General features: G+C 50.2%; 1 protein-coding gene across 2 annotated transcripts; it reads left to right on the forward strand.

The window, feature by feature from the left end:
* The first annotated feature begins 1,770 nt into the window (after positions 1-1,770).
* szrd1 (SUZ RNA binding domain containing 1) lies at positions 1,771-7,782 on the forward strand. 2 transcript variants are annotated; one of them, XM_031904949.1, is made up of 4 exons: positions 1,771-1,953; positions 4,717-4,766; positions 4,855-5,106; positions 6,530-7,530. In XM_031904949.1, the coding sequence occupies exons 1-4, from the start codon at positions 1,786-1,788 to the stop codon at positions 6,630-6,632; spliced, it is 573 nt and encodes a 190-aa protein (XP_031760809.1). In that variant the 5' UTR covers positions 1,771-1,785; the 3' UTR covers positions 6,633-7,530.
* Positions 7,783-11,664: the final 3,882 nt, after the last annotated feature.

Consider the following 11,664-nt stretch of genomic DNA (forward strand, 5'->3'; position numbering starts at 1 on the left):
TCCATGGTCTCCACTGTGTTACGCGACGGCCCCTGTCTCCCACTGTGTTACCACCGGCCCCTGTCCCCCCACTGTGTTACCCACTGGCCCCTGTCTCCCACTGCTGTCCCCGGCCCTGTCTCCCCCACTGTGTTCACCACCGGCCCCTGTCTCCCCCACTGTGTTACCCACTGGCCCCTGTCTCCCCCACTGTGTTACCCACCGACCCCAATGCCCCATGTGTATCATGTAAATAAAATAAATGTAGGACCTGTGTTAGTTTGATGTTATTGGTTTTCCATCAAACTTCCTTCTCTTGGGGTTATATGTGTGTGTGGGGGGGGGGTCATAGAGCTAATGGTGCTCAGTTACACACATTGTGCAGCTCTGTACAATAAAAGGGGGAATGAACACACAGATTTACAAACAACACAGTAAATAAATGGTACAAGAGGTAACAAGGGCCCTGCCAAAAAAAGCTTACAATCTAAAAACATAAGGGGGTGAGATCCAAAGTGTGGGAGATACCACTGGGCATTTAGCCGCACATGGGGCAGCCAGAGCGACTGGATAAGGGGAATCTCCTTTATAGAAATGTCTCTGCCAGAACCGCCAGCTTTATTGTATTGGTGGCTTTAATTGCACAGAGCGGCACGTGCCCTTATGGTTATACCCGGAAGTGACATCACTATACCTGGAAGTGACATCACACACATGTGCAAATGCTCTGGGTGACGTCACCGCTTGTGTACTGGACATGAGCGCCCTCAATTTAACACAAACTTCGGGGAATTTAAAAAAAAAAAACCCAGAATGCTATTGGATGACGGGAGACAGGGAGGGAAGCCAAATTCGGGTAACTCCCCAAAAAATATGGGGGGGTTGACAGCTCTGTTCTTCTCTGAAAAATTAGCCCAGTTTGTCAACTTCCTGGGCGGAGGGCAAAATGCATGGAGTTCATTTCTTTCAGCGGACTTTGCCTTTCACAACATGGCTCTTTTATTTATCTCTGACCTAGTGACAAAAACCCAGCGTGGCCCTTACTGTCACACACAGCTCCGCAAATCCCTATTGCACCTCAGTGAGATGATTAAAGGGGAAATAAACCCAACCATAACGCTGCCCCACTGCGCCCCCTAGTGTTGCTATAGTCGTAATTCTAGATGCAAGGAAATTCCCCAATGAGAATTCTACTGAGCAACAATGTGAGTGTAAGTGCAAGAGAAGTGACCAATGAGAATGCTGATTCCCAGCACTGTGTCAGGCCCCTTGCTGGTACCTTACATATAGAGATAATGATGGCATTTTCCCCTCATTATATGGCACAGGAATCAGACATGGGGATAAGGGACAGACTGTTCAGTGCTGGGAAACTGTGCTTATTGCTCCCAACTCCAATTGCAGGAACAGAGAACAGGGAGCCGGATTTACTCACATCAGCTGGGATTCTCATTGGGGGATTTCTTGCATTTTAATGCAGTTTTATTGGGCAATATTGCTTTAAGGATACAGCCCTGATGTTGCTGGACTACAGCTCCCAGCATGCCTCACCCTTCATTATATGTTACATTATTCTGGGATTTGTAGTCCGGCAACAGCTGAGTAACGTTGGATTGAGTTATATTACAATGCCCCACTCAATATGGCGTCAAACACCCCTCCACCATACAAACTTTTCCACTGAACTGTGTGACCTTCACAATATGGCGCCCGCAGGCAGCCAGTCGCAGTCAGCGCCGGGTAAGACAGTTATAAGTGCGTGGGACGGAAGTAGTTGCGAGCTCAATTTGCTTATGTTCCGGTCACATGGGCCGCATACCAGTTGCGTCAGCGCGTTTCTTACGTTTCCTACGTGCGTGCCGGCGCATGCCCAGTAAAGCGGAGCAGGTCGGGGCCTGGTTTCCGGTTGGTGCTGAGCGGAAGATGGAAGAAGATGAGGTCGCGGAGAGTTGGGAAGAAGCGGCCGATAGCGGAGTGAGTGGGACCCGGGGGGGGGCGGGGCTACTGACACTCCGGCAGGTTCCGCGTGATGTCCTTTTTCCAACCCCGGGGAGGCGGCCTATAGAGCCTCTAGCTGTGCGCCGGCGAGAGGGATAACGTGGCAGAGGGGCGGACCACTCGTCCGACGTCGGTGTCGTAGTCATTGTACCCCGAACTTGTCTGATACCCCCCCGTGTCCCACAAACGGAGCTTCTTCCCCCAGGTGTATTTTCTATTTCTACCCCGAATGTTAGAATACCCCCCCCCCCTAAGTGTCTCACCTTATCACTTCTCGTGATCATGGGATCCTGCACCCCCCCCATTCATAGTCCTCGCCTGACAAGACACTATGGATAGTTCATATACCGCATTCTTCGTGCCTAGGTAGAGTGCTTAGTACACTGACCTTTGTGCGAGTCGGGATCCGGTTTCTATTGTCTTTACTTTAGCTCTCTGCATTTCATTTTCAAGTCCCCGACTCCGAAGATTACAAAAGCCAAACTGCTCAATTACCTGACCGGTGGGATTATGGTTTTGGCCCAAGGGAAACTCTCTCAATACTTCATGGTTTGCTGCCCCTCGGTCTTTTACCCCAGCAGACTGCCCCCTCAGTTATCCCCCCGCCCGTGTGAACTAACCGCCCTCTACTCCCCTCTTGTATGACCCTTCCGAGCAGGAACTGCCCCCTCATTTACCCAGCCATGGAACTGCCCCTTCATATATACCCCAGCCTGACTGCCCTCTTATACCCTAGGAAACCTAGCTCCCCTCTAACATTATAACCTCAGCAGGAACCCTGCCCCCCTTCCTATATACCCCCAGCCAGGAACCTGCCCCCTATTATACCCAGCCTGAATCCCCCTCATTATACCCCAAGCAGGAACCTGCCCCTCATTATACCCACAGCCAGGAACCTGCCCCCCTCATTATACCCCCAGCCAGGAACCTGCCCCCCTCATTATACCCCCAGCCTGAACCTGCCCCCCTCATTATACCCCAGCCAGGAACCTGCCCCCTCATTTATACCCAGCCAGGAACTGCCCCTCATTCCCCCCAGGAACCTGCCCCCTCATTATAACCCCAGCCAGGAACCTGCCCCCTCATTATACCCCAGCCAGAACTGCCCCCTATTATACCCCCAGCCTGGAACCTGCCCCCTCTACCCCAGCCAACCTGCCCCCCTCATTATACCCCAGCCAGGAACCTGCCCCCTCATTATACCAGCTGGAACCTGCCCCCATTATACCCCCAGCCTGGAACCTCCCCCTCATTATACCCCCAGCCTGGAACCTGCCCCCTCATTATACCCCCAGCCTGGGAACCTCCCCCTCATTATACCCCCCAGCCTGAACCTGCCCCCCTCATTATAACCCCAGCCACCTGCCCCCTCCCCTACCCCTCATTATACCCCAGCCGAACCTGCCCCTCATAACCTGCCCCCCTCATTATACCCCCAGCCGGAACTGCCCCCCTCATTATACCCCCCAGCCGGGAACCTGCCCCCCTCATTATACCCCCCCGGGACTGCCCTCATCCCCCGGGAACCTGCCCCCCTCATTATACCCCCCAGCCGGGAACCTGCCCCCCTCATTATACCCCCCAGCCGGGAACCTGCCCCCCTCATTATACCCCCAGCCGGGAACCTTGCCCCCCTCATTATACCCCCCAGCCTGGAACCTGCCCCCCTCATTATACCCCCCAGCCGGGAACCTGCCCCCCTCATTATACCCCCAGCCTGGAACCTGCCCCCCCTCATTATACCCCCAGCCAGGAACCTTCGCCCCTCATGTTAACCCCTCGGTGGCTCCTGTTGGTTTCATATCTGCGCCTGTTCTGCACTTTGGGGGCCCCCAAATCCCACTCCCCCCCCCTCACTATGATATTTTTCTGCTTTACTTCCCCTTCCCCCTGGCAGAGCTCCCATATTAGTCCCAGAGGCAGCCCCCCCCCCCCCATATAACAGATATTTATACCTCGGCGCACAGAGAGCTTTATTTGGCAGGTGGGGGATACGCTGAGCGGGCGCATTGCTGAGACGCAGACAGAGAACCGGATCCCTGGGGATCGAGTGACCCGCATCATCCTTCCACTGGGGGGGCTGCTAAATCTGGGATCATTAAATGGGGGGGGTTCACCTTTAAGTTAACTTTTAGGTTGTTATATAATTTCCTTTCCCAGCAACTTTGCAATTGGTCTTCATTATTTATAGTTTTTGAATTATTTCCCTTCTGTCTCTTTGCAGCTTTCAAATGGGGGTCACTGACCCCGGCAGCCAAACCCTATTGCTCTGTGAGGCTCCAGTTTTATTGTTATTGTTACTTTTTATTCCTTATCTTTCTATTCAGCCCCTCCTCTATTCATATATCAGCCTCTCGTTCAAACAGCTCCCTGGTTGCTAAGGTAGTTTGAGCCCTAGCAACAGTATATCTGACCCTGGCAGCCAAACCCTATTGCTCTGTGAGGCTCCAGTTTTATTGTTATTCTTTATTGTACTATTCGAGCCCCTTCCTATTCATATTTCAACCTCTCACTCAAACCACTATCTGGTTTCTAAGGTAAACAAGACCCTAGCAACCAGACAGCTGCTGAACAAAAAGCTAAATAACAGAAAAACCTCAAATAATGAAAAATGAAGACCAATTGCAATTTTTCTCAGAATATTACTCTCTTCCTCGTACTAAAAGTGAATTTAATTTTTTAACCCCTCGCTGGCCGTACCATGTCTTTCCCTTACACATTATTCATTCTCTCTTGCAGGAAATAGACAGACGGCTGGAGAAGAAGCTAAAGATCTCTCAGAGGGAAAAGTAAGTCGAGTTTGGGGGGGCAAATTAATATTAGGGGTGGGAACTTGGGGGTAACGGATCCATTTGTGACCCTTGTTTATTTTAGCAGCAAGTCAAGGTCGCCTCCCAAAGCCCCCGTGGTTATCCAGGACGACTCCCTTCCGTCCGGCCCTCCTCCGCAGATCAGAATCCTGAAACGGCCAACGTCCAACGGTTTGGCCAGTAACCCGAACGCCTGCAGCCGGCCCGCCGCGCCCGTCAAGTCATTGGCACAGAGAGAGGCGGAATACGCAGAAGCCAGAAAGCGCATCTTGGGCAGCGCCAGCCCAGAGGAGGAGCAGGAGAAGCCGGTTGCGGACAGGTGAATGTGGGCACAATAACGGCAGGGGGCCCGGGGCCACTCTCTTTTTTTGGGGTATTCTATTTAAATGGGTTGTTCACTTCATTAATTTTTAGTAGGATGTAGTGAGTAATAGTCTGAGACCATTTGCAATTGGTCTTCATTTTTTATTTGAAGTTTTTGAATTTTTGGTATTCCAGTTTGGAATTTCAGCTGCTACCTGGTTGCTAGGGTTTAATTTAACCTAGCAACCGGGCAGCAAGTTGAAAGAGAAACTGGAATATCAGTAGAGGTGACTATGCATTAAAAAGATAAGTGGGATAAAAAGTAACAATAACAATAAAACTGGAGCCTCACAGAGCAATAGGGTTTGGTTGCCGGGGTCAGTGACCCCCATTTTGATAGAAAGAATCAGAAGAAGGGAAATAATTAACAAAAAGTATAAAAAAAATAATGAAGAGCAATTGAAAAGTTAATTAGAATTAACCATTCTGTGACATACTAAAAGTTAACTGAAAGGTGAACCCACCAACCGCGCGGATCCCTGTGTCATGTGATTCCGCTGCATTCCCGCCCCTGGCAGCTAGATGGCAGCACACACACTATCAGCATTATTATGGCTTGGATCTGTGCAAGCAGAGCTGGTATGTAGCTTGGAGATGCCTTGAGCAGCCAATTGGATCTGTCCCCTCCTGGTATGTAAAGGCTTGGCATTACAGGCACTATCCCACAATATCCCCCCCCCCCCCCAACTTTATAGAAGACTCAAAGCTTTGAATGAGACCCATATTAGTGATGGCTCCATGCCCTGCTCATACAGGTGGCTAATTGCCATAGGCCGGTGCCCGGATCATTGCACATGACTGGGTACATACTCTCTGGAGGGTAGTTGCACAGAAACACTGGGCTAGTAGGCAATACCAGCAGTTCTTGTTGCCATCCCTGACCTGTTATTGCCAGGCAGATTGGCACTCATGCCGTGCCCTCTCATTTGCCCTGAATATTGGCTAATTGTATTTAGCAGGGAGAGTTCTGGTTGGGCAAGAAACAGCTGTGTCCTAATATTCTCAGGGGAGAGACTTCCTTGGTATCCAGCTCCGTAGCCATTCGGCACTCACCTTGTATTTAGCTGGGAGAGTTCTGGTTGGGCAAGAAACAGCTAATAACCTCAGGGGAGGGACTTCCTTGTTATCCAGCTCTGTAGCCTATCGGCACTCACCTTGTATTTAGCAGGAAGAGTTCTGGTTGGGCAAGAAACAGCTAATAACCTCAGGGGAGGGACTTCCTTGGTATCCAGCTCCGCAGCCAATCGGCACTCACCTTGCATATGGACATATAGAATGTTCCACTTCATCTTTTCCATCCAGAACCGACCCCGGATCCTGGTACCAGGTAAGATAATGCAGAACACGATGCTCACTCGGCGCTTGTTGCTTTCTCACAGACCCGCACGGATCAATCAGGCGGAAGAGATCCGGCAGCCGAACAATGTGATCCGGCAGCCGCTGGGCCCCGACGGTTCCCAAGGCTTCAGACAGCGCAGATAAAGATGAAGGAGCGAAGCCGCACCGGGTTGCACTGCCCTGTCACAACAATGGATCTGAGCAGAGGGAACGACTTTGTTTTCTTGCACTTTGACGCCCTTTTTGCTCCGCCCACTGTGACCTTAAAACCTGCGCACTGTGACCCCCTCCTGCCACCCCTGTAGCTCTGACCACTGTGATTGGCACATTGCCTCGGGCTACCCCAGTTCCACCAAGGGCAAGCATGACTGCATGTGCCGCGTGGGCGGGGCTTCGTAACGAGACCGCCCCCGAGTGTAAAGGGAGCAAAGGGGGTGCCACGTGCCTCTGACTGCCACTTCTGTCGAAGTCACCGCCAGCAATAATGTTCATAATCATTCTGTCTCCGGAGGGGAGTGGCTGCCCCCCACCCTTTATTACATAGCTATTGTCCTTAGGAATGCATGCCAAGCGTCGGTAGCGGGCAGAGGGGGCCCCTAGTCCGGGGGCCACACAGAGCGTGCATGGGAAGGCTCATTTTAATCAAGACAGATTTGTTTTAACAGAGTTTATATTGGTGTAAAGGGCAAGCGGGAAGGTTTTATTGTCTATGGATTCGTGGGCAGAGCCCCCTCCGGCAATGGGGTCTGTAGTGGACAGTTCTGGTGCTTGGCCAATCAGGTGTGTTCAAGTTGGTAAGGGCATTGAGCTTGTTAAATTAACCCCTTGGTGTGCGGGATGGGGCGGGATGCATGTGCTGCTATTGAGCATGGCTTCAGAATCAGGATGGCTGAGCGGCTCAGGAACTGCCCCTCAGTGATGGGGGGGGGGAAGAGGTATTTCTGCCGGTCGGTACCGGTACCGGCTCGGGATCCGAGGAGTCGGCCAGAAGGCTGGCATCTCAAGGCCTGGGCTGTCCCCAGAGTACAAAGATGTGGAATGTGTAGACGCCTGGCATTCTTCTGCCCCAGTGCTGGGCATTACCGGCCCCTGCTGCAGCCGTGATTGGGCAGTCATGGGGAGGGAGGGGGGTGCTGGGCATTACCGGCCCCTGCTGCAGCCGTGATTGGGCAGTCATGGGGAGGGAGGGGGGTGCTGGGCATTACCGGCCCCTGCTGCAGCCGTGATTGGGCGAACCGGGCAGCCATGGGGAGGGAGGGGGGTGCTGGGCATTACTGGCCCCTGCTGCAGCCGTGATTGGGCGAACCGGACAGTCATGGGGAGGGGGCTGCTTGCACCATTTAGTGCCCAGAGTGCTTGCTATTGGCACTAGTGAGCGAACCAGGCGGGGGGGGCTCAGTACTACCCTGGCACCGGTACTGTGCCCAAATAACCGTTATCTGTAGGAATCAGAACCTCCGGAACAAACTGCTGAGTAGAGAAAATGTCCCTTTTGTGTGACATCACATGGTTGTACATTCAGTCAAATAAACGCAGTATTTTCCTCCTCCCGTTTCCATTGCTTCCCGGCGTTGGGAACCTGTAGGGGTCTGTATGGGGGGGGTAGTTACCTGCCTGTGATTGGTGCAGGGGCGCGGCCATCATTCCATAGGTTCAGGCCCAAAGCTTTTTTTAATTACACAAAATCAGGCTGAAAAATGATCTGCTTTGTTTATATCAAATAAAAGGGGGGATTAAGGGGTTAACTTTTAGTAGGTTATAGAATGGCCCATGCTTTTCAATGGGGGTCGCTGACCCCGGCAAAAACTATTACTCTGTGAGGCTACAATTTTGTTCCTTTTGCCTTTAATCACTTCCTATACAGACTCTCTCCTATCCATACTGCCATCTCTCATTCCAACTGCTGCCTGATTGCTAAGGTACATAAGACCCTAGCAACCAGCTGCTCCTAACTATGAGCTGCCAAACAAAAAGCTAAATAATCGACAACCTGTAAAAAAAGAAGAATTGTATCAGAATAGCAACGTCTGCATCATCGTAAAAGTTAACTTAAAGGTCAACTGCCCCTTTAAAGTCATGTGACTAAGGCTTAGGGTTCACAAAATCTCATAGGTTCAAAACAAATAAAGAAAATAGAAGGAAAGAGGTTTTTATGGGGGTCATGTTCAGGCCCCCCCCCCCCATTGAAGCCGTGTCTCCTCCCAGTGGGTAGGGGGGTACCGTGCTGGTACTGACCTGTTATTCTTTTCGTTAGGGCAGCGCCGGTGCCATTAATATGTATTGGCTTAGTCTGCTCGCTGGATTGGGAAATGTATTGGGTTTTGCCCCCCCCCCCCAACAGCAGCACAAAGGGGTCTTTAGGTAGTGGGGAGTTCTCTGAGCAGAGGGGCAGCACCACAATTGGGTCAGGTAACCCCCTTGCAGCTCCACCTTGCCATAAACGCCACCAGTGGCCACAAGGGTAGTCCATTCACAGACCCATAACGGCTACTGATGGATCAAACCAGCAGCTAATAGGCCTGTGTATGGGGCTCTCAGGCAGAGCCGACCCGACCGATATGGCCATTTAAAGGGGAACTAAACCCTGCGGCACAGCGCGGCTCAACCAAACGTTACTCAGCTGTTGCCGGACTACAAATCCCAGAATAATGTAACATATAATGAAGGGTGAGGCATGCTGGGAGCTGTAGTCCAACAACATCAGGGCTGTATTCTTAAAGCAATATTGCCCAATAAAACTGCATTAAAATGCAAGAAATCCCCCAATGAGAATCCCAGCTGATGTGAGTAAATCCGGCTCCCTGTTCTCTGTTCCTGCAATTGGAGTTGGGAGCAATAAGCACAGTTTCCCAGCACTGAACAAGTCTGTCCCTTTATCCCCATGTCTGATTCCTGTGCCATATAATGAGGGGAAAATGCCATCATTATCTCTATATGTAAGGTACCAGCAAGGGGCCTGACACAGGGAATCAGCATTCTCATTGGTCACTTCTCTTGCACTTACACTCACATTGTTGCTCAGTAGAATTCTCATTGGGGAATTTCCTTGCATCTAGAATTACGACTATAGCAACACTAGGGGGCGCAGTGGGGCAGCGTTATGGTTAGGTTTATATCCCCTTTAAATTCCATTCTAACAGTTTTATTTGCTTTACATGTTCCAGGGCAGCATTTCAAGAGTATCTGAACTCATGGGCAGAGCTGGGGGGGCTTTCAGGGTGCTCAAGGGAGGGGGGGGGGGTCAGGGTCCCAAGAAGCTGCCAGTGCACATTGGTCACCTATTCTTTATATATTCCATGGTCAGGGCAAGTTATTCCTCATGTTATTGCTTATCTTTATGTTCAAGCCATCTCCTGTTCATCTGCCATTTAGGTTGCTGGGGTAGATAAACTCATAGCAACCAAGCCTGAGAGCTGCACAAGAAATAGAAACACAAATTGCAAGTATTTTTAGAATTCTACCACGAATAACCCCATTAATTTTACCATCTCTGCACCCCAAGTTCCCCTTCCCTTTCTCGGCCAAACAGTATTGGGTATGTGCCCCTATAGTCCCTAAGCCCCCGGATAGCTGGAGCCCCAGTTACTTAACAGGCTGCTCCCTTACTCCTGCTTAGCTGGGGTACTGGGCAGAATATCACTGTAGTTTGCAGTAGGTGGAGCTTCTTATTGCCCCCAGCAAAGTTGACTGGAACCAGTTGTGTGAGCCTAACCCCATATGTAATAATAGGCACTAAGTTTGCCCAGGAACAGTAACCCATAGCAACCACTAAGCTGTTTGCTTTTAAACAGGTGGCCAGTAAATGCTTCCTGCTGTTTGGTTGCTATGGGTTACTGCTCCTGGGCAAACTTACTGCCTATTATTACATAACCCCCAGAGGGGCTCTGATTTGCATTAACACTATGTGGCCACTAGGGGGAGCAATGGTTGAAGCATAACAATATACAGGGGAGGGAACTGTGACGTTAACACTGAGAAACGAAAGTGCCATAAAGTTATTTACTAGCAAATTAATCTTAAACCGAAGTCTAAAGGGGTTGAGTTAACTTGTAGTTTGATGCAGAGGGTAATAGTCTGACAGTCAGCAACTGGTCTAATTATTTCACTTCTTGTTCAGCAACTCTCTTCAGCTGCTGTCATGTTGCTAGGGCCCCAAGTACCTTAGCAACCAGGGAGGGGTTTGGATGAGAGAGTGATATATGAATAGGGGAGGGGCTGAATAGAAAGATAAGGAATAAAAAGTAACAATAACAATAAAACTGGAGCCTCACAGAGCAATAGGGTTTGGCTGCCGGGGTCAGTGACCCCCATTTGAAAGCTGGAAAGAGTTGCTAGGGTCCAAATTACCTTAGTAACCAGGGAGTGGTTTGGATGAGAGACTGGTATATGAATAGGAGAGGGGCTGAATAGAAAGATAAGGAATAAAAAGTAACAATAACAATAAAACTGGAGCCTCACAGAGCAATAGTGTTTGGCTGCCGGGATAGTTATCCTGTTGCTAGGGCTCAAATTACCTTAGCAACCAGGGAGTAGTTTGATTGAGAGACTGGTATATGAATAGGGGAGGGGCTGAATAGAAAGATAAGGAATAAAAAGTAACAATAAAACTGGAGCCTCACAGAGCAATAGGGTTTGGCTGCCGGGGTCAGTGACCCCCATTTGAAAGCTGCAAAGAGGCAGAAGAAGAAGGCAAATAATTCATAAACTATAAATAATGAAGACCAATTGAAAAGTTGTTTAGAATTGGCCATATTAACAGTTAAATTGTTTAAAGAACCAGAATCAAAAGCTCAAATAATAAAATTCCTGTCCCAGGAGCTGGGCCGCCCACACTCACACAAAATGGGGTTAAATTAGTAAAGAAGTTCATTTCTAGGCGGAACGGTAACAATGGAGCATTAGGCGAGGCTGAAAGTGACTCAGACCAACTGCACAGAGACCAATGCAGGACTGCAAAGCAAGCTGCACCAATCAAATAGCCCCATTACCGGGATTGTTGCGTTCATTGGCTGAGGGAACTAACTATAGCCCCGCCCACAGCCAGCCCCCTGGAGACTCCCAAGCGCTTTGTCTAGTGTGTCCTGTCTATCCCTATCTGTAGGAGTCTATGGTCTGTGCTGGCTCTCTGGCCTCTCTCTCTCTCACTGGGCGGAATTCCCCGGAAGTGCAGAGCGGA

The sequence above is a fragment of the Xenopus tropicalis genome, chromosome 7, assembly GCF_000004195.4.
Source record: "Xenopus tropicalis strain Nigerian chromosome 7, UCB_Xtro_10.0, whole genome shotgun sequence".
Lineage (NCBI taxonomy): Eukaryota > Metazoa > Chordata > Amphibia > Anura > Pipidae > Xenopus > Xenopus tropicalis.